We start from the raw sequence: 22,508 nt of genomic DNA on the forward strand, positions 1-22,508 counted from the left end.
AACTTTTGAAACCGAACACTGTTATATATGGGGCTGTCTTCTCAAATGAGTTTCTTTGGCCTTAAGGTCAATGTTAAAGGTCAATGAAAAACTCCTTTTCACAACGCCAACGAATGTACGTGTTAGAGTTCTGTGGACTTTTTAATGGAGTTGTATCCCCTTAGATATTTAAAAAAAATTATTTGGTTCCTAACCGTACATATAGGCTTAATGTGTTCTATTTTGAGATCCTCGATTTTTTACCCTGAAACTAAGGGTAAGGTGAGATTTTGACTTTTAATAGAATTTTATACTCGTAGCTGATGAAGCCATTTTGTCTTTACTATCAGTATTAGCATGAAAATGTATAACACGAAGTAACTGTGTTTAAGTTTGACAGACAATTTAGTCCAATGGCATGTAAAAGAAAACACAAACAATATGGTTTTTTTCGCATCGATTAAAATAGGTTTTCATTTGAGATCGGATTTAGAAAAGTGTTCGCCGTAAGTAGCAAATAATTTCCCTCATTTCAAATAAAAATTCATTGAAACCATATACTTTTTTTAAATCAGTCAAAAATAAGTTTACAATGGAATGGCTTTTGATACCGAAAGTAGCGGATCATCTCTCTTGCTTCAAGGAATTATAAATACACTCGAACTTTTTTTTTTATTCAAGTGAAGTTATTGCATATTTATGTAGACCAAATTATAAGCCTGGTTGGTATCTTTGACGAGATGTTTTTAATATTTTTTTTATAAATTCAAACTCGGTATCGCAAATTATACCTTATGTCTCCCTAAAACAATATATTTTTAAATAGGTTGGTCAATTTTGTTTATAAACAGAATTCTTCTAATCTGTCTTAAACTAGGATTATTTGTTTGAAGGGTACACAATGTCGATGTGTAATTGAGTGTACTCTTACAAATGCGTTCTTTATATTCCAAAATAGGATTCATTCATAGCGATACAGCAGACCACTTTCACGCTTAATCTAAAGCTATGTTTTGATTGCTCAAATAAAAGATATGCGTAATTTAAATGGAGGTTTGTGGGAAAATAGACCTACTTAAGTTAATTACAATATAACTGTTTATTGGGACACCTTTAATTTTGTATCCATTTGACAATTTTCGTTATTTCTTGATAAATATTTACTTTGCAATCCTTCAAAGTTTTGAATAAACACAAAAGCTTACCACAATCTGTTCTCATAATATTTTTTTTCTTTTCGTTCTTAAGTATTTAGCATTTCTGTTAACATTCGTAATACCTTGATGCAATGGTCTATTTGTATCTATGTTATATATATATTGTTTTGTATTTTCTCTCATACTATTTTTAGTATACTGTCATTTATGTTACCTTAAGTAGCCTACCATGTCATGAACTAATGTTTGAATGTGTTTTATTATAAGCTTTGACAATTTTGACTGATCAGCAATTTTATCATAATACTATGTAAATCTGTATAAATATATTTTTTCACAAACTCATCCTTCCATTATTTTATAAAGATATATTTCATCCTCATTCCTTAATAAATCTAAACACTATATGTTAGTAATTTTGAGGAATTGAGCCGCATCAAGGTCCAGAATTATGTTATACAAAAGGAAAATAGCATAATACAGTTAAACGCCTGTAATTTACGTCCAAAGTTAGATCTCATTAACACAAATATACATAAGTCGGATATTATTTGTATATAATTATCTCATCATAACAAGTAAAATAATTTCCTTTACAAAAATAAATTATATATCCTTGTTTCGAAATTTCCAATATGGAACATATATTACAGCATTTTAGTAATACACCATTATTCGACACGTTTCGGTCACTGGCCTTCTTCAGTTTTTTTATGTTTCTTCTTAACTACATGGTAGACATTTTTCCTTTCACAATCAATAAATTATATGTGTTTCAAAAACATGTAATGTACAATACTTGTATATTGAATGTACAATGTAACAGCAGTTTACTGATGTTCATATCCGATAAATCAAATTAGAATATAAAAATTCAAATTTAGAAAAAAGAAAAAAGGAAGGAAACAAGAAACAAAAATATTGTCAACAGAGCAAAAAATCTCCGGATATGCAACCACCGTCGAAAGAAGGCACACTCAGTCAAAATGTAACAATCCACTATAAACTTGTTTACTTCTGAAAGGGTAGCCGTAAAACCTACACTGAACTGTGTTTTTTCTTTTTGCACCATTCTAAACAAGTCGATATTTTATTTGAAATCACTGTTTTTGTACAGATATTGCCAGAGAAAAGAGTTGACGGTACTTGGTTTTATGGCTATCTGAAACTCTTGCTTATATATCATTTCTTTAAAGTTCAGTTATATAAACGAAATTAAGTCAACAGACATAACAGGTTAATAATTTTATCCAGTAAATGTAGTACACAAAGTGTAACTGAGTGTGTAATAAAAGCTTTTAATTTTTTGGTGAAAACTTATAAAAAAAAACTTTTAAAGATGAAATGGATTTGAATAAGTAAAAAACGACAACAAATGAGTTTAAACGGTTAAAAATATGACAGAAAGAAATATTTTAAGCATTGATATTAAACATTTTATATGTCAAGGAAAATTACTTATTAAAAAAACTTGTCCATTAAAATTTGCTAATGTATATTGTAAATTAGGTTCTGATAAAATCATTAGATACATGTCATAGATAGGATTTAATGATAGAAGATGAATAAATTAGAAATGATTAAAAAAAAAAGAAATGTCATCCCTCATATTTTTATATTTACCGAACTCCAAGGAAAATTCAAAACCGGAAAGTTCTTCATCGAATGGTAAAGTCAAAAGCTCAAATACATCAATAGTTATCAAAAGTACCAGGATTATATAAACGTATCAAATGAATCGAAAACAGCTGTCATATTTTGGATTGGTACATGCTTTTCCTTGTAGGAAATTATGGCTTAGCTAGCTAAACCTCTTACTTGTATGACAGTCGCAAATTTGCATTATTTTAACAGCAATGTGTAAGCAAAATAAACAGACATAATTGGTAAAATTGTAAAAATATGGGGTACACAAGTCAACACTGCGTTATAATATTAATAACTATAAAACAAATAACTATTTCAACAAAAAAAGATAAAATGGCATATTCACTCTATAAATAAGTACATAAGCAAACTTGAAAGACAAGAATATAAAAAAATGACTATAGCATAATAAAAAAATGACTAATGTATAAATACCGAGCCACGCAAAAGGAATATTACCATAACTGGACAAAACAGTAAAAGGTTAAAAAATATACAAAGACAATTTAAAACACTATAACACGTAATATAAGTACATATAATCTTTACTTCAAGATCATAATGTATTATTTTATAAGTTAATACGGAATATTCATGAAAAACAGGTTTGGTATCTTCCGATGATCGTGTTTAAAAAAAGGACGAGACGTTCTTTGACACAACTCTATGTCATCAATTTTCTGCCTGAACAGTGATGGCGTTTTAGTAGCTGCAAGTTCTCAGATACCGAATAAACGATTAAATGTATATCAGATGGAATTGTAATAGTAAGATGGGGGAAATTAATAGTTTCAAATTAAATATTGTCTCGTTGTCATACATTCTGATACTAAGATGTCAGTTGGTGTCAAGACAATAACAATCAAAACCAAGAAGTAAACAAAGACTCGTAAAACCAAAAGACATTTACATGAACAGTTATAAATAATAAATAAGAAACAACAAGAACTCCACTAAAAACCGGGAGTGAAATCAGGTGCTCCGGAAGGGTAATCATTTCCAGTCAAATTTGAGTTATATATTAGTCTAAAAATGAGGCGGAGTAGGCATGACAAGTTCAAACTACGATGTTTAAAACAAAGCACTGCGGTAGTTATAATATATAGGAAAAGATCACCTCAGCTGTATGCAAAACTTTTAGGAATTTTTGGTCCTCAATGCTCTTCAACTTCGTACTTTATTTGGCCTATTCAAATTTTTTTATTCGAGCGTCCCTCTTTTGTAGAAAAAGCGCGTGTCTGACGTAAATATAAAATTTCAATCCGGGTATCTATGATGAGTTTATATATAAACTTTGTTTGAATTTTGGTTCAATTATAAAAATCTTCGGTTTTAAACATCTTGTGTCTTGCCCTCAGCTGTAAACCCATAATTCTTTGGCACCACCTGCACTGTGTCCAGTACCCAAGTCCACGTAATCTACTAGACGCGTTCGTAAGTTAGAAAAGCCGATATTCGTCGTCTTCTGTAGTTGCAAGTCACTGCATGATTTTGATAGCATACTTTGCAAATATATGTTTTATCTGTCGTCAAGAATATACGTATCACTGCTCCTTGTTCTCTCATTGCGTGCATTTATGCTTACATGAAATAATATCATGGTTTTAACAAATAATAATGACAAATCAAACAAAATAGACAATAATTTGGATATCATTTATTAATGCAAGAGATGATGTACAAAATTGATGAACATTATTTTATCGAAATGTACTTTAAATGTAGGCACCCATCGAATAATACACTTTTGGACTGAACCTGTTCTTACAGATTTTTCTACGACTGTATACTATTGTTAAGAAAACTATTTCTAGTCTTTTTTCTGCTTCCTCTCTAACCACTTGTCGATTTCCATACTTGAATTAACACAACAGTACATGATAAACAAGTTTGTTAACAACGACTTCATCGAACCTGTAATGAAGACAGTTTGTTTTAGACAAAGACGTTGCTACCTACAACCTTCCTGCCCCCCTCCCGCAAAAAAGAGACAAAACTAAGAATTACTGGTATTACCCTCACAATGAAAACGAATGTCGGATCTGAGGAATAAAACGTATTAAAAATATATAATATACTATGGTTTTAAATCAAAACTTATTCCCAGACCTTGACATTGGTTTAATTAACAATACAAAAATAGAAAAAGAAAGGGCGTTTTATAATGGCAAATATGTCATAATATAATTTGATACAGTAAGTTTTAAGATTGCCTTACACAGAAGGTACAAAAAGAAACACACACCACAAATAAAATTAAAGGCGTTTTATCAAGGACAGGTAAACGATTGAAAAGAAAGAACGAAAAAACAAAAACGAAGTTGAATTTGTTTATAGGCATTAAAGCTGAACAAACTACGATTCCACATGTGGAACATGATCTATTCACCCTTCCGGAGCACCTGAGATCACCCCAAGTTTTTGATGGGGTTTGTGTTGCTTAGTCTTTAGTTTTCTATGTTGTTTCTTGTGTGCTATTATTTGGCTGTTTGTCTTTTTCTTTTTTAGCAATGATGTTGTCAGTCTATTTTCTATCTATAAGTTTAAGTGCCTGTCCTTATGGTATCTTTTGTCCCATTTTCATTGACTGCATTCTAACGTTCAATTCATAACTTTTAAGTGATAAAGTTGAAAGTAAAAAAAATAATTGTTGTCGTTAATGGATCGTGATCGTTGTTATTCTTCGGTTTAAATGTACATGTTACTAAATTGTACTATAGTTTTGTTTATTTGTTCGTTTCTCTGTAGTGAGTGTTCAAGATTGTGTTTGCTTGTACTATCATAATCCTGTCACGTAGTGTTGTCATAAAAGCGATGAATTGTAATTGTAAAAAACAATCTTTCTCTGGTTATTTAGCGAACTTTGTAAACTTTTCATATTCGTTAGTTTTAAGTTTAAAAGTATTTGAAGCTTACCTTTTACAATAATTGTCTGATAATAAATGTTTCCTATACTGCTCCCTCCAACAAAACAGAAAGTAGATAAGATTGACATGATAGCTATCGGCGCTGCAACAAAGCACTGTATTCTTCTGTAGACAGCGGGCATTGACGTTTTCTAAAAATTGATAAAATGATTTTCAAATTTGCATTGCTGCGTGTTTGTATCGAGCTAATTAGTGTTCTTAAAATAATCAAATCAAGGATTAATCATAACTTTGCATATTCTTCGTTTACAAACTTTTTATTGGCTTTGAAACTGGAAAGTTTTCATTTCTATGGTCTGCAACTTTCTGGGTAGATTTCGTGTAGTAATTTTCAGATGATTATATCTTTAATATTGTCAAACGCCTTCTCCTCTACAAATGTCTTTAAAAAAACTTTAACAATGATTGTTCATTATCAAAAAAAAAAAAAATCTACCTTCAATTTTCAATTTCAATCTCAATCTATAAAAAAACAAAAATGATAGGGTTGAAGTATAAGGACGGAATTAAGAACTTACAAAGTGAAACACAGCAGTGTGTTTATTGACCCAATTACCAAACACTTCGAGTGAGATACCAATAAAGTTAAGTAATGTCCAAATAAATATGTAGTACTCTGTGCCGTGCCAAATGAATACAAATATAAAACAGGATGCTGAACACACTAGTCTTTGTAAAGTATTTCCTTTTGAGCCTCCAAGAGGTACATAAATATATCTGTAATAATGAGTTAAATGATCTTATTTAAGTGTACGTACGCTTTAAAATATTTTCGTGGAACTCCGAGGTACAAATATTTATTTGTTATAATAACACTTTATTTTAGAGAAAACCTTTCCGCCTTGCTATTTAAACTATACTCCGGCGACTTTTGCAGATAGTTACATAATATAGTTTTTCTCAGAGTTTGAGATCGCGTACGGTGACATATAGTTGCTTAAATCCATGTCATTTGAACTCAGCTGGTTAGTTTTCTCAATTGCAATCATCATGATCGTACCGCATATTCTTATTTTATACCACTCAGAGTTCTATCCATCCTAAACTAAAATTGTCGCTACAAAATAGTAGACATCATGGACGTGACATCATTGGTCGGTCGATGATTATTGAATTGTATCCAAAGTAATGGTAGATTTATTTTCAGTGCTTTTTGTCATTTTAAACATTACCTTATTAGGCAAATTATCGGATATGACCATCTACCAAAATGTTCTCATGCAGAGATTGATACGCTAATATTTGTAAGCAATTAAAGTTGATTTTGACAGGATTATACATTGCTTAAAGCTCGTGTGTGCTGTTTTTGATATAGCTTTGAGTGCATCTGTTTTTGTTGGTCCATGCAACTGTCTCAATGATTTTGCTTTGTCACAATTGTTTAATGTAAAGAGGTAGAGCCAATTTGCCGGCAATATGTTTCATTCGATAAGATAGGTAAATCATGTTTTAAATAGCCCGATAGATGCTAATTATAGTACATGAAAATACGTCACATCATCTATTTTCATACCTTGAACAGGTATTCCTACAAGGACAAGACTATTGATTTTTTAATATTGATTTTATTCTATTGTTAACATCCTTTATGCAAAGTGCGATACTACGTAACTTGGCAAGGAGCCAAATAATATCGAACAAATTCAAATCGTGATTTTATCATTCTGAATATATGTATATCTGTGTTTGTCCTGTTTTTTTAAGGTTTTATCGTCTATAAGATAAGATAAGATAATACATGTATATATTTTAACCGGAGAACATCTTACATCAGTTGGTCATAGATCACCCTGTTTTACTAGCACATTTTATATTGCCTTTTCTGTCATTTTAACAAATCGGTCCTTCGTTGTTATACAGATACAACAGCTTCGTGCTGTTTTACATAAAATCATGATTTGTAGTGTAACTGATTTGTTCTGTTGCGATGTTTTATTTTCTGATGACTTAGTTACCGGTGTAGGGACGGTGGTAAAAATTTCAGTACTAGTAACTAAACAGTTTGTGAATTTGCGACAAAATTGTTGTTGACTGCATTTATTACATATAATACCATTTTCAAAAAAGGTTTCGAAAAATTGTTTTTTGTTGTTTTGAAACTTGTATACAATGGCCTTATTTTAAGTTATGTGTATATGACACCCCCTACATTTAGGTTTCATTTCTATAGAATTAATTCTCGTGTTATTGGTTATGTACAGTCACCTACATCAGTTTGACGGCAGTTGTCCCTTAAATATATCTAATAAATGTAAACACATGAATAGAAAGTAAGTGAAGAGTATGGACAGTCATAGGATTACACACAATAAGCGATACATTATTTTTTCTTTGATACATGTAAACTGATAAACTAGTAAATTATATAGTCAAAATGAACCAGAATGACTCTATGAATTAAGCAAACATCCGAAAAATATGATAAAAACATTAAAATTTAATATAACAACACAAAAAATGCTAAAAATTCTGAGCGAGATTCGAAACCCTTTGTTCAAAACCATCATGTATTAGTAGTTCTGTGCTCTACTGATGGAGCTACCGCGATGCTTATTATTATGTCTCTTATTTGGAAGCTATATCGGTACAATTTATCGATGTTGCATTTTTTTTCTTTAAAAAGTTGTTTTTTATGTAATAAGGACACACTAAACTAATTTCATTTTTGAGGGAAAAGGTAGCATGAATAACAAGAGTCATAAAAAGCATAACTTTTTTTTGGTTTGAAATGTCATTCTGGGGGGGTTCCCTGTTTTTTCCACCTAAAACACCCGAAAAGCCGCATACTGGACTTTCATCCTTTTTTAGGGTTAAATTAACTATCGATCACACATATCATAAGATATGTAAATCGAGATATTGATCAAAAAGCATTTTTCCTTTTTGTTTTTATAGTAAATTCTATTCTGTCGGCACTTTTTGAAATTGGCCCTTCTGTGAAAAAAATCCTCGGCATATTGGCCCTACCTCTTTCATTTTTCCGTTTTCCAGTTTTAGAATGCGCATACCCAAAATATAATTCAATGAAGAAAACAATATGTAAAAATTATCCTACCAACCTTTTGATAAAATTGTACATTCCTCTGTCAAAGCACCTACAAATACAAAAGTTATTGCCTAAAATAAATTTAAATATTCTGGTAAAATCCAAATCAATACATAAAAGTTGCTGCGCGAAACGAATTTTATCTAAGCTATATCCACTTTAATAAAAAAAAAACGGTTTCTTTTGTTTTTTCTTTGAAATACAAATATATAATATCATTTTGATTCTATGCTGTTTTCTGTGGTTTATTTCCTTAATGGGTGTGATCATAATCACTACTTTATAAAATTGGTCCTGGAATTATTTTATTCAAATTACTTTTCTTCATTTTGATGAATTGAAACATGTTCCTTTTTGCCCCCGTTAGCGGATTTAGGTCTGTAGAGTAAACTTATTACTTTTGTAGAAATAGAATGAAAAAGTAATAAGGGATGATTGTTTTACAGTTTTGTATCCTAATAACCTGTTTTACAAGTCTTATTCTCTGAGGTCTTATTACCGGAATGTAGAAAATAGTTGTCTTAAATCTTGGATAAAACAAACGATGAAGCTTCTTACTCTTTCCCATTCTTTTAATTAATCAATCAATTTGTTTAAAAGTTGGTGCAAGATATAAATAACCAGCCGATGGATACAAAAACGGATTATATTCAAGTGTTGAATTAATCTCATCCCCCAAAAATATAAAGGCTAATTTCTTACTTCCACATATCAGAGTATTTGTAAATATGCCCTACATAATTAGGTCCTTCTGGTGGAACAATACCGCAAATCCTGGCCACTACAGATGGCAGACCAAATAACACCCAGTATTTTATCATAAAGAAATGGCTTTGACAATATCCAATTCCCCATAAAGTCCATTGGTCAATGTTTTCTAGAGTAGACACATTATGTTGAAATGCATTGACATATAAGAAATGAAGAATGAATTCAATGAAAAATGTCCAGAATATCACCCTTATTGCTCGGAATGCTATAGATTTCAGTTCCGATGCTTTTAAAGTTTTCTTTTCGGATTCGTTCATCTAAAAATAGAATATATTGTTAATATTTGCTATTTTTGTGGATTTTGCCATTTAATTTACACAAAAAATAGCGCTCTTTGTTTGGGTAAACACTTCCCAAAGACACATATCGTACTTTGATGGAGAGTTGTCTCGTTGGCACTCATACCACATCTTCCTATATCTGCATAATGAATGTAAAGGCATAATGTACGAACCATACTAGACAGATACATGAAAAAAATTATACCTAGAAATGTAAATACACCAAGAGTCCTCAACCCTGACTTTTATTTAGAACTGTACCAGGCTTTGTCCAAGTCATTGTAATTGTTTACTGTCATGTATACATTGTAATTGTTTATTGCCCTATATAAATTGTAATTGTTTAATGCCATACATAAATTGCAATTGTTTACTGCTTTACATACATTGTAATTGTTTAATGCCATGCAAACATTGCAATGGTTGTCGTTTAATTTTAGCTTACATTAATCTTTTGTAGGCTCTTATGATTATTACACCCTTATGTTATCTTTGGCTCAGCCTCTTTACAACTCCCATAACGGTTTGCTCATTGTTGAAGTCCTTACAGTGATCTGTAGTTCTTAAGATCCTTGTCCAATGGGTTTTGGTGGATAGGTTGTCTCTCATTTGGCGATCCTACCACATCTTCATTATTTCAAATAGAGTTGCAACGTGGCATTTGTAATTAACTCTTTTTTTCATATTAATAAACATGCAAACTTAACGACATATTATATTACAAATAAATCATACCTGTTTTGAAAAATCATCATAGGTAATAATTGGTCCAGTGAAAAACAAAGGATAGTAAAAACAATAACTAAATGCATCCAACAAAGAAAAGTGAACCTCCTCTTTTTGTTTCATTTCTTCGTCAGTTTTTCTTGTAGGACAGGCACTTTCGTTTTGTTTTGTTTTAGCGCTTTGCTGTAGAGGAGCTTTGCAAACTACATATTGTTTAATTGAGGAAGAAAACTCCACTCGCTCCAGACAAAAACTTGTATAACGTAGATGTGTAAGCGATAATGTAGCCATTAAGGCGTAGTATGAGTTCCTTCTTGAGTCCTCAGGGGTCAATGAATTCTACAAAATATGGCAATCATTACTTAACTGGCGTTTTTTTCAAATTAACGGGTAAACTTTGAATGCTCACTATGGAAGAAATAAAGTATCATTTATAAAGAATGTTACATGTGTTACTTGCAACAACTTCTGCAATGGGCAATATAAATTTACGGATGCTACTTAATCTTATAAATCGGTTTGTTATTGAATTTATAACCAGCAGCATTCTTAAAACATCTAACAAAACTAGTTTTTTTTTATATATAAATTTGAAATTGATGTCATACAGATTTTTTTTTGTAATTCAATGAATATCTTATACCTCGTTCACACGTACCTTTAATTCGAATCGAGTTCGCTACTAGCGTTCACACACTCTTCTTTTTTAATTCGAATTGATTCGAAATGGCTAATTTAAATTAACTAATTCGCATTAGAAATCCGTTTTGACAATCTAATACCTTCGTTAGTCGGTGTATTGTGTTTTCTGTGTTGCTTTATTTCACAATCACAATCTTTAACATTGTTTAATACTAATAAGTATATAATAAAGAAATTTCAATCGTTTTTAATCCCCCCTCTCTGTTACTTACCATCCATGTAACACAAGTTGGTATATTTAACGTTGAGATGAGAGCGATGGACAGTATCCACACCAAAGACTTAGACTGGAGTAAACAGACTAGATACATTACAGTACAATGTACAACTTGTAATAGCATTGTCTTCCATCCTAGCAGGTATATCAATAGTATCAAAGAAAACGAAAGACACACCATTTTTCTGTAAATCTGTAAATGTTAAATAGAGAAGTAGTAGTAGTAGTATTGTCAATAACCTTAGAAAAATGTTCTCTTTCAATGGACAATGAGTTAAATACATTGCTTAGATTTAAAAGGTTACACAAAACAAAACGAAAGATACCAAAGGGACATTCAAACTCATGAGACGAAAACAAACTGGCAAACAGAAAAACTGATAAACAAATGTACACAAAACACAACACCAAAATTAAAGCTGAGCAAGACGAACCCTCCTTAAACTGGTGATGATGCCTGGTGCACCGTATTAAGGATACGCATCTCCTGTTCCACAGCGGCACACAAAATTCACAAGTAGTATCCGATTCCGTAGACTATCTTGTTACTTTGTTTGACTTTAACTGTAAATTAAGATAAGAAGATGTGTTGTGATTGCCAATGAAACAACTCTCCATCAATGGTGACAATGTATTAAAAGTTAACAATTAAACAATTCAAACAGCATACTTTATATTAAAAAAAAACCCACACCAAACGACAACCACTGAACATCAATTTGAATTACAATGCTTTGGCAAGCATTTATACATACAACCATATCTTTAACTTGTTAGCATTAGGATAACAGCTTTTAGAACAGGAATAATATATAATACACATACTTACAAACGACAAATGACGTGATGCTATCCAGTCCAGGGCTATGTAAGCAAAGAATGACGGATAGATACTCCAAAATAGGTTGTAGAAAAAATACCACTCAAAATCAGAATTATCCTGAAATACAGGTATTCAAATGAAACTATTTGATATATGAACAGTCATATCTACAGCAAAGACCATTCTAGTACGAACCAATTTTCGTGCAGCTGATAAGGTCGTTCATTTTTTATCGTCGATGGTTTTGTAATGTAAAGCTATACTTGTTAAGGAAGCTGGCTTGTCATGTTTTGGACTTTTTGTCAGATTTTGGAATCCTTTGCTTTTATCCATTTGAATGCCTTGAAAAAAAATTGCCCGGTGACCCTCATTTTTCTTTTTATAAATCTTTTACATGTATAATGATAAGCCATCTGTAAAAGTCTTATAAAATTTTAATTGTTTTTTAATAGTTTTTGAGATTTTAAACTTGTCAATGAGAAAGCTATGAAAAGTCAAGAGAGAATATTTTTCCCACCAAAATGTTAATGGCTAATGTCTCGAAAACAAGCACGGTGACCTACATATTTTTTTGCTCTTTGGATTCCTTTATTTATCCCCTATCAATATAAACTAGTGTTTTGAAAAGTTAATTACTTTGAAATTGAGAAGCGAACTCCCTTTAGGTAAAACGGCTTTATTTAGAAACCTTAACATTTGCTTTCATTCAGCATATAAAATTTGGTTTTAAGGCTTAGTTTTTGATTAACAACAAATGGAAGTTTTTAACGACTTTGACTGGCTGTACAGCCCTGGCCTTGCACGCTCCGTATTGGTAAATAGACCTGACTTAAAAATGAAAGAAGCATTAAACCTTTTTTAGAAAAGTTGTGAACATTTGTTTTGTTTATAATATATATTGTCTAATGTAAAACATATGAATTTCTGTAAAGTCTTATTTCTTATAAGAATAGATATTCTATCAAATAACTTGTAAATAACTTACAAAATTGGAAGTCATTTTGTCTAAAGATTAACGCTCGCAATCATGCCTTTGTTAACTTCAAGTAACTGTATCAAAAATGACTATGTATCAACTGTCGATTTTAAAATGTGTTCTCTTTTCAGCGGGCATTGATTGAAAACCAACAATGCTCTACCAGCTTATAGTATCAATTAGATTCTTGGTTTATACTTAGTAAAACCTTGTATTAACGTTTTACATTTCATGATAGCAACACAACAGTCGCCATTGTTGGAACAGGAACTGCTTTATCTTCCTGATATCCAAGCTACTAGTTATCCGGTTTGGGGAATTGATTTGCTCAATGTTTAGTTTTTCGTGTAATATTTTGATGACTTTTGTGTGTCCTTTTTCTGTATCGTGGTATTATTGGTTCTTCTTTGATGTGTTGTTTGATTGTCTAATTTGAAGCTCCTTTTTTCATAGCTATTTTTCCCCCAAAATACTAACACTGACTTCATGGTACTCGATTACGTGATTGCCTGATTGTTCTGGTTTTTCATGCTTTATGTCCAGTGGCACATTTCTTAAGAGGGAAATAGATAAGCAATAAATCTAATATATAGACCTACAAAATCTGAATCCAAGGCGGAAACATATTTCCATTAGAAAAATTCCAGAGATTACATGATAAAGTTTATCTATAACATGGTCTGCGTCCATTGCTATACATTCGTAGATAAAAAAAAAATGAAGCAAAAATGAAAATAAAAAGCAAACATACCTTGCCTCTCTTAATGAAAGCCCATCCAGATTGAAAGTCAATCCCACCGAAAAATGCACCATACTCTTAAAATGAATAAAACGTAATTACAAACATTTTTTTTTTCAAATAACATTCATAATCAAATTGCACGATTAATTTGAGTTGATGGCTGATCTGTGATTGTTTTTATACAACTTATCATACACATGTACATTGTTTAGACTATGGACGCCTGTTTATCGTCAGACTTTCGGATGCTGGCTCCTTTCGATTATTTTTATCGTGTAATCTACGTATCATTGTTATCGAAGGATGTACTTTGGTGAGGTTTTGGAATTCTTGTCAAATGTTCTGACTCATCGGTGTCTTTCCATACAATACCACGTAAAATATTTTACCCCATAACATGCAATTATTTTGTTTTATATAAGACTAATAGCTTACGTAGCTCATAAAAGGTCATTTACCAAAATTTTAGAAGATTCTTGATTTCTTTCTTTTGATTTGAGACCAATACCAGTAAGGTGAAAGTCCGAATCAGCCTTTTCACGCCATATTTTAAATCTCAAATATCTCAAAAAGGAGCTCCATGACCTATCAATATGTTTTATCTTATTTTGATCCTAAACCAATGCTCTACCAGCTTATACTATCTCTTTTAGATTCTTGATTTATTTAAATTCACATAAGTACATCCTTAACCCCCACATTTATGTTTGTATTTCCACCCTTTTGGAGAATTGATATCCCATCCGGATTTTAACAAATGAAATAACGTCTAGCCTAAAGCTTTCATTGAAATATTGTTGTTTTTTTCGTAGATGTGTTTCTCTTGTTTGTTCTAACGGTTTTCTCCTTATTTTTGATGTGTTCCCTTGGTAACCTGTGGTTTGGATTTTAATGATTTAAATGCATGCTATTTGTAACAATATTGGCTTAAAAAATGAAAGAGTTTAAACGTTATAAGCAAGTAACTCATATTGATTAATATGTTGCATAAAGTATTTACATCTGACATCAATATTTCAAAATGTTTGTTTAAGAATTGAATGCTTCTTTTTGTAAATTTATTGGGATGTAAAAGCGTTGACCGAAGAACATTTTGTATGAAGCGCGGAAACGCTTCATACTAAATATGTGCGCACTGTCAACGCTTTTACAACCCTATAAAGTTACAAAAAGAAGTATTCTATACTTATAATTACATTTTTTAGCTATGATCATAAAAACACGAATTTTACAATTTTTGTATTTCATTCACCTGTGCACTTTATTGTAGGACCACGTGTTATCATGAATGAAAAGTTGTATTGACTGATGCAATTGCTTACATGGTTTGCAGTTAGCCAAACAAAAAGTATTATAATGAAACATACATCTAATGTAATTATATCAAATTACATGTAGAATTTCAACGATTTAACAAAATAATGCAGAAATAGTACTGACAAACTGAAAACAAATCTTATGAATCAATCACTTTAGAGAGCAAGTTACTGTGTTAACATTTGTTAATTTCATATACAGTTATAAGTTTTAAAAAGGGCCTCCATGTCCGAGTTGTCTAAGAAGCATATAACTACTGTTCCACTATCATGTCAACACTGAGGTTGCAAGTTCAAACCCCGCACGTGTCACGTGCACTAGACTCAAATTTTAATTGACTGAAATTATCAGATTTAATGCCTTAGGTTGGTGGTTCTCCCCCACTTCCTTCAACATTAAAAATTAACCGCCACGAAATAGCCAGTAGTGTTAGAATAAATGATAGTTTTCGATCATATCAATCTTATCAAAATAAGTTCCCATCACTTGCTCCTCGAATTTTTTTTATAATTTTTATAAGATTGCGACCATATTTAATACATTGAAACTTCACAATTACTAACTAACACAAAAACATGCACAATAGCGATAGTGCATCAAACAGAAGATGAAAAAGATACAATCTAAACTCAAAGAGATACCGACAAAACAATGGAAAGAACCGAAAAAACGAGGTAAGGACAAATAAACAACATACAAACGCGCTATATGTCGAACTAATATCTACTTACTGTTTGATGCTATATACACACAGTATGTAATGTATGCCACCACAGATATATGTACACTTATGTAGAAGTATGTCTCACAAGCTGGTAATATCATCCAAGGCTTTTTAGTATTAGTCTTTTTCTTACACTCCATTTTATTTAATTTTCTAAAAAAAATTATACTAGTATATCGATTACCAAGGAATTGTATATTACATATACAATTCCTTGCGATAACATATGTTGGCTACATTCTTACAAATAATCATTAGCATGTTATTCTGTTTGCTTAAAAAACATATTCTTTAAAAAAGCGTTAAAGTACATATTCATGTAATATATTAAACTCGTCTAAACATCAGCCCTACATTGTTAGATCTGTAAAATTTGCTTTCACAATTTTTTGTTCTTCCCTCGCCAGTTTTCGAACTCATGCTACTGAGGTATCGTGACACCATATCGCCTGCACTCTATCTGGCGTGCTAGACTACTCAACTGTCGTGGTTTCACAAAGTACAGCTTTCGGTGGTCGGGCGTTACCTTTCTTCGTCAGTGTTAATCAAGCGTCGTAATACAGTACATGATATATGAGACATGACGATGGTATTGTTACAGTTCAGCTGAATTATCTATTGTAAAGGATCCTACAGATTAATGCAAGATACAGTCACAGAAATAATAATACGTATAGTACGTCTGAACCAGTGACAACTCTACAACAGATTTATCCATCGGGTCACCAGCGGTAATGGTGATACAGTGCTGTGTATATTCGTATAAAAAAACTCGTATAAACATCAGCCCATCATTGTTAGATCTGTAAAATCTGCTTTCACAATTTTGTTGTGCTTCCCTCGCCGGAATTCGAAATCATGCTACTAAGACATCGTGACACCGAAACGCCTGCACTGTTTCCGGCGCGCTAGACCACTCGACCACATTGGCTTCACAAAAATAAAGCCTTCGGTGGTAGAGTGTTACCTTTCTTCGGCAGTGTTAATCTAGCGTCGTTATACAGTACATGACATATAACACGGGTGTCATTCGGTTTATCGAGAGAAATGATCGTGAAAGAATATCTAACGGCGGTCAAGTATTGAGAGACGATCGTGAAAGTTCTGGTAACGGATCGTGAAAGGCATTTAATCGAGAAGACATATGAAAGTTCAGTAAATATTCTAATTTAGTTAATTACACAGACATATTTACGACAAAATAAAACTGTCTGTCAAAAGGGTTCAACATTATGATCAGTATGTCAAAATATCCAGTTTGAAAAGTACATAGTTATTACAAAACGACAAAAGGCAGATCGCTTCTCGACATTTCAATGACATAAAAAATGTAAACAAACACGATTTTTTTCACAAATTCGACTAGATAAACTACGTTTATCAAAATAAGGGCATTGTATTTGAATTAATTAAACGGTTTTCATAGTTATTTTGTATAAATATAATCTGAAACTTGGTAAATAAAGAACTATCTACACAACATTGATTTTTTTGGATCGTGAAAGATTATGTACAGTATTTTTGAAGATCGTGAAAAGGATCGTGAAAGATCTGATGCTACGAAGACGTACACATTATTCTTCCATTATATGATAATTGATATTTGTTATTGATATTGAAAAAGGCTAAATAGGTCAACATCCTCAATAGGTTTAAGCCAACAAGTAGAATGTTGAAGAGCATGAAGGATCCACAACTCCAAAAAGTTGTACCAAATACGACTATAGTAATCCTTAGTTTTTCGAAAAATTCTAAGTTTTGTAAACGAGAAATTTGTATCAAATGACAACATTATTGATATTCATGTCAACATCAAAGTGTTGAATACTGGGCTGATGATACCATCGGGGACGAAACGTCCACGAGCAGTGGCATCGACCCAGTGGTGTAAATAGTTATCAAAGGTACTAGGATTATAATTTAGTACGCAAGACGCGCAAATACATTAAAATTATTATTTGGACATTTGTGAACATGTTGTTTGTAAAATAGTTGGATGATTGTGGGATGAAGTTTTTTTATTGTCATGTGAAGTACTCACTAACCATGAGTTATAGGATACCTATATTTTGTATATTGGATAATATACTAAATGTCAGTCATACAGGATTCACCTGACCCTGAATTTGCCTCATTTCATGGATGAAGATTCACTCACTGTAGTGGTCAAGTCCGTATCGAGGATTCGTTAAGCTTTAGGATGATTGTAAGGTGTATATTTTCGACTTGTGCAAGGTTTCAACTATCATTTAGACACGTTATTAGTTTGGTTTTTTAACTCACCTGGCCCAAAGGGTATCTAGTTTAAAATATGTGTGGCGTGACCCGGCCAACCAACCAAGATTGCCGCCACGGCTAAAAATAGATTATAGGGGTAAAATGCAGTTTTTGGCTTATACCTAAAAAAAAACAAGCGTTTAGAGCAAATCTGCAAGGGTAAAGTTGTTAATCAGGTCAAGATCTATCTAACAAGAATTTTTCAGATGAATCCGACAACCTGTTGTTGGGTTGCTGCCCCTGAATTAGTAGTTTTAGGAAAATTTTTGCTGTTTTTGGTTATTATCTTGTATATTATTAAAGATAGAGATAAACTGTAAACAGCAGTAATGTACAGCAAAGTAAGAACTAAAAATAAGTCAACATGACTAAAATGGTCAATTGACCCCCTAAGGAGTTATAATTGTCCTTTATAGTCAATTTAACAATTTTCATAAAATTTGTAAATTTTTACTAACATTTTCCACTGAAACTACTGGGCCAAGTTCATTATAGATAGAAATAATCGTAAGCAGCAAGAATGTTCAGTAAAGTAAGATGTAAAAACACATCACCATCACCAAAACACAATTTTGTCATGAATCCATCTGCCTCCTTTGTTTAATATTCACATAAACCAAGGTGAGCGACACAGGCTCTTTAGAGCCTCTACAGTTTAACTTTCGAGGTAAAGTGTTGAATAGAAAAAAAAGATATTAGCTTTAATGTTCATCCTTATCAAAATTGTTACAGGCTTAAACCACTTGCAGATTTATCAAATGGTAAAAGAAACACTGATTTCTGATTACTAGTATTAAGTCGGGTCACGCATTTTCTTTCACGATCGAAATAATACGTTGCCTGATCTTTCACGATCAAGATTGATGGAAATTCAACAAATTCATGGTTTTCATAAACAAATTAACGCTTTTAATCGAAGAAAATACTTTAATTTTACTGTACTATCAGATACACAAAAGATTAAATTTCAAATATGTCATGATATTCTGAAATATGACCATTATAGGTACAAAAAGCGAGTTATTTGTAATTAATTCTTAGACACGCATTGCGCCTTTTGTGTTTTTTCAAAAAGTACTTTCATATTTTCTTTATCTTTTTTCACAGTTATGTTGAGGAAGTTGAACCATTTTGACAGACATATGTTTTTGTTCGGATTTGTTCAACGTTTTGAAAATTAAGCGATTTTTTCAAAGATTCTGAACTAGAATGTACATTAAATGTCTTTCACGATCCGTTACCAGAACTTTCACGATCGTCGCTCAATACTTGACCGCCATTGGATATTCTTTCACGATCATTTCTCTCGATAAACCGAATGACACCCGTGTATAAGGCATGAAGATATATATAAATATATACTGTATAAGCACTAACTTTCTTGGGGTTAAAGTTTCGTGGTTTTGTATTCAAAAGTAAGTTCGTTGGGATTTAGTTTCGTGGTTTTTAAGTTGAGAAAAAAATTTGTTAATGTCACTTAATTATTGACAATACTCGATAAAACTAATCTAACTTTTGCCGTTCGGAAAATCAATAGTGCATTTAATAGTGACAGTGAGCTGTAGTTATGTTTTGTGAACTAAAATTCATTCATTAATCAAATAAAGAAGGGTAAATATGTCTATCTTAAACTGGATTAAAAGTTCGAAAATACGTGAACCATCCTCCCCAGGATTACCTTCCCCGAGCCATGCAACCTCCGAGGATGATGCAATCATGATAGCAATTACGTGTATTTTTCAAGCTGAAGAAACTTTTATTGTATAGAGAATAATGCATGGCAAAATTCGTATCATATGCCGTATCATCTCGAGATACCAATATCAGCCCGAAGGATGATATTGGTCGAAGGTGATACTATATGGTCACTTCTAGCCAAGCATCAGATTGGACAACAGTGAACTAAATTTAATTTTCTATTGAATTGTTATTCTAATTTGTATTTATGTAGGGATTATATATTTTACTAAAACGTAACTTTATTTATTACTTATTCCATAAAGTATATTTAATTCAGTTATATACAGTCCAAGTGTAACTCTCGAGACGGTCTTTCGAGCATTTGGGTTTGGACACAGGTTTCCTACATTTTACCACTTTATTTAAAATGTAGTCTTTTGACCTCTGTTTAAATGGAGTTTGAACCGAGGTAACTCGTTTTTGTTGGTTTTTCCTGGCCGGCGGGATCGTTGATGACAGATCCCATAATTTTGAACACAATTTACTAGCTTTTTCTTTTGAATTCTTTAATGAAAGTTTATTGATCGTGCATTGATACTTATGCTTCATGTATATTGTGTATATCAATTAGATTTATATTAATAAAATATGGGGTTCACCAGTATTGCTGGGCTATCGGCTATAAATAGTCCTTAGTATTTATTAATATGCCTATCAATAGTAATTAGTAAAGTTGATACGGCATGTGATACGGATTTTGCCATGTTTTATACGCTTTATCATATATTTCAACAGAAGAGTATATATATAAACTGCTTTTAAACCCTAGCATCTGGATGGTTACCTTCAGTTTTACTTTTGTCTTATTTTAACAGCTTTAAAATAACTGCTCAATTTTTCACCAGAATCATCTGGGTTACCTTACAATTTGCGTACTGTTGTATTGAAAATATTTGGTTATGGTATTTTTTTAAACGCGCGTCTGATGTAACAAATTATAAGCCAGGTATCTTTGAGGAGTTTTTAAAATCAAAGAATCGATTCGTCCCTTGTGATATGTTCCACCCCTCAGTAATTATAAGCTTTATTGTGTTTTCTATAAACAAAAATTTTCACTTCAATTTTAGGTGTCGTTGTTTGTATAAAACATCATCCATTGTTTGTCCTATTTATTTGTTTCGTAACTTTGATTTGAAAATTAGACTTGCAGTCTTAAACTTGCAGTGAGAATGGTGTTTTTTGTGGTTTTTTGTTTGTGTGTGTTCTTTTTAGGGGGCCGGGAGTCCTATGTATGAAGCCCTCACTGTGACTTTGAGGTGCAAATTAGCAATACAAGCTGTTCCCTTGCTCTTGTGTAGGGGTTTTTTCTGCAAGTACTTGTTTTGTGTCATGTGGACGGATGGATATTTTGGTTTTTCTATTTAATGACGAACGTTAGTTAAATTTTAAATATCTGAACAAATGTTGGTTTTTTCATTGAGAAAATAAAGTACCTCATGTCACTTATATTATAATCGTTATCTTATAAGTAGAACGGAAGTTCTTTACACCACAGGAAAAGATTCATTCACTTATATGTAGCATCTTCTTCCTAGTAGCTTACTATCCTGTACATTTTATTTAAATCAAAATTTAAAAAAAATGACAATTTGAAAAATACCTTAAAGACTGTGGTACAAGGGATAAGAAACCTGCATCAGGAGAACAATTCATACACGACACAGCAAAGGGACATGACATGACAGTAACAGACATATGGATGAAGTATTGAAATCAAACAAACAAATCATTTTAGAACAGAAAAGAGAATATACTGCTACACCCACATCGTTTTACAATTTTTTTGGGAAAATGGCGTCTGGTAAACGTAATTAAGTTTTCAGAGAGATCATATGAAAGTTTACCTTTTGTGGTACTCTTTTTTTTATAACCATAAACCGCAATTTAAAGTAATTGAAGTAAATCAATATTAAAAGCTAGAATAACAAGTTGCTACACTTGTAGTCTGTAGTCTGGTAATATTCAGAATGTAGAGTTTTCAAGTAAGGATAGATGTATAGTTTCAGATGTATAACCTATCTCAGAAAGTTAATGAAAAGGACTTACCATCAATGATGCGTGTTGATATACCTCCTTTGAAGATTACGTGTCACTGTAGTCGTGATCAACACTTGATGATATTGGAATTATCCATCATTAAAATGATGATGATGAGGAAGAAGGAAGAGAAGGTGGTGGTGATCAGGAGGGAAAGGGGGTGAGGAAGAGAAGAAGTGGTATCATTGCCAAGACAGCTTTTCCTATCCACCAAAGTTTAAATGACGAAAAACTATAATAACGGTATATACTAAAGTAGTAATATTTAAAAGGCCCAGACATGAAATATGAAGAGCTCGTTCTCAGATCGATTTAACATTGTAGTCTCGTCGTGTAAATGATGTTAATGGTGATACATGGCATGGGTTAGGTTCCAATTTCCAATATACAATGGAAAGAAATTGCAAGACGATAGCATA

At 31.9% G+C, this 22,508-nt stretch overlaps 1 protein-coding gene across 2 annotated transcripts; it reads right to left on the reverse strand.

Moving 5' to 3' along the window:
• Positions 1–4,420: 4,420 nt before the first annotated feature.
• Positions 4,421–22,272, reverse strand: LOC134687434 (protein-cysteine N-palmitoyltransferase HHAT-like). 2 transcript variants are annotated; one of them, XM_063547727.1, is made up of 11 exons: positions 22,099–22,269; positions 16,043–16,188; positions 14,004–14,068; positions 12,283–12,393; positions 11,449–11,646; positions 10,544–10,873; positions 9,459–9,784; positions 8,770–8,805; positions 6,229–6,427; positions 5,700–5,841; positions 4,421–4,697 (listed from the first exon to the last, which is right to left on the reverse strand). In XM_063547727.1, exons 2-11 carry the CDS (start codon positions 16,173–16,175, stop codon positions 4,594–4,596), a joined length of 1,644 nt encoding a protein of 547 aa, XP_063403797.1. In that variant the 5' UTR covers positions 16,176–16,188; positions 22,099–22,269; the 3' UTR covers positions 4,421–4,593. The 2 variants fall into 2 exon arrangements, with proteins under 2 accessions (XP_063403797.1, XP_063403798.1); XM_063547728.1 differs by lacking the exon at positions 11,449–11,646 and having other exon boundaries at positions 22,099–22,272.
• Between the last annotated feature and the right edge of the window lie 236 nt (positions 22,273–22,508).

The sequence above is a fragment of the Mytilus trossulus genome, chromosome 10 (assembly GCF_036588685.1).
Source record: "Mytilus trossulus isolate FHL-02 chromosome 10, PNRI_Mtr1.1.1.hap1, whole genome shotgun sequence".
In the NCBI taxonomy this organism is placed as follows: Eukaryota; Metazoa; Mollusca; class Bivalvia; order Mytilida; family Mytilidae; genus Mytilus; species Mytilus trossulus.

What these genes read in the sequence shown, in the direction of transcription:
- LOC134687434 (XM_063547727.1), bottom strand. Translation starts at nt 16,175, where the DNA reads ATGGAGTGTAAGAAAAAGACTAATACTAAAAAGCCTTGGATGATATTA. An exon ending in CAACTTGTGTTACATGGATG is followed by an intron (nt 10,874 to 11,448) that starts GTAAGTAACAGA and finishes CATATTTTGTAG; the next exon opens with AATTCATTGACCCCTGAGGA. An exon ending in AAATACTCTGATATGTGGAA is followed by an intron (nt 8,806 to 9,458) that starts GTAAGAAATTAG and finishes TTGTATTTGTAG; the next exon opens with GTGCTTTGACAGAGGAATGT.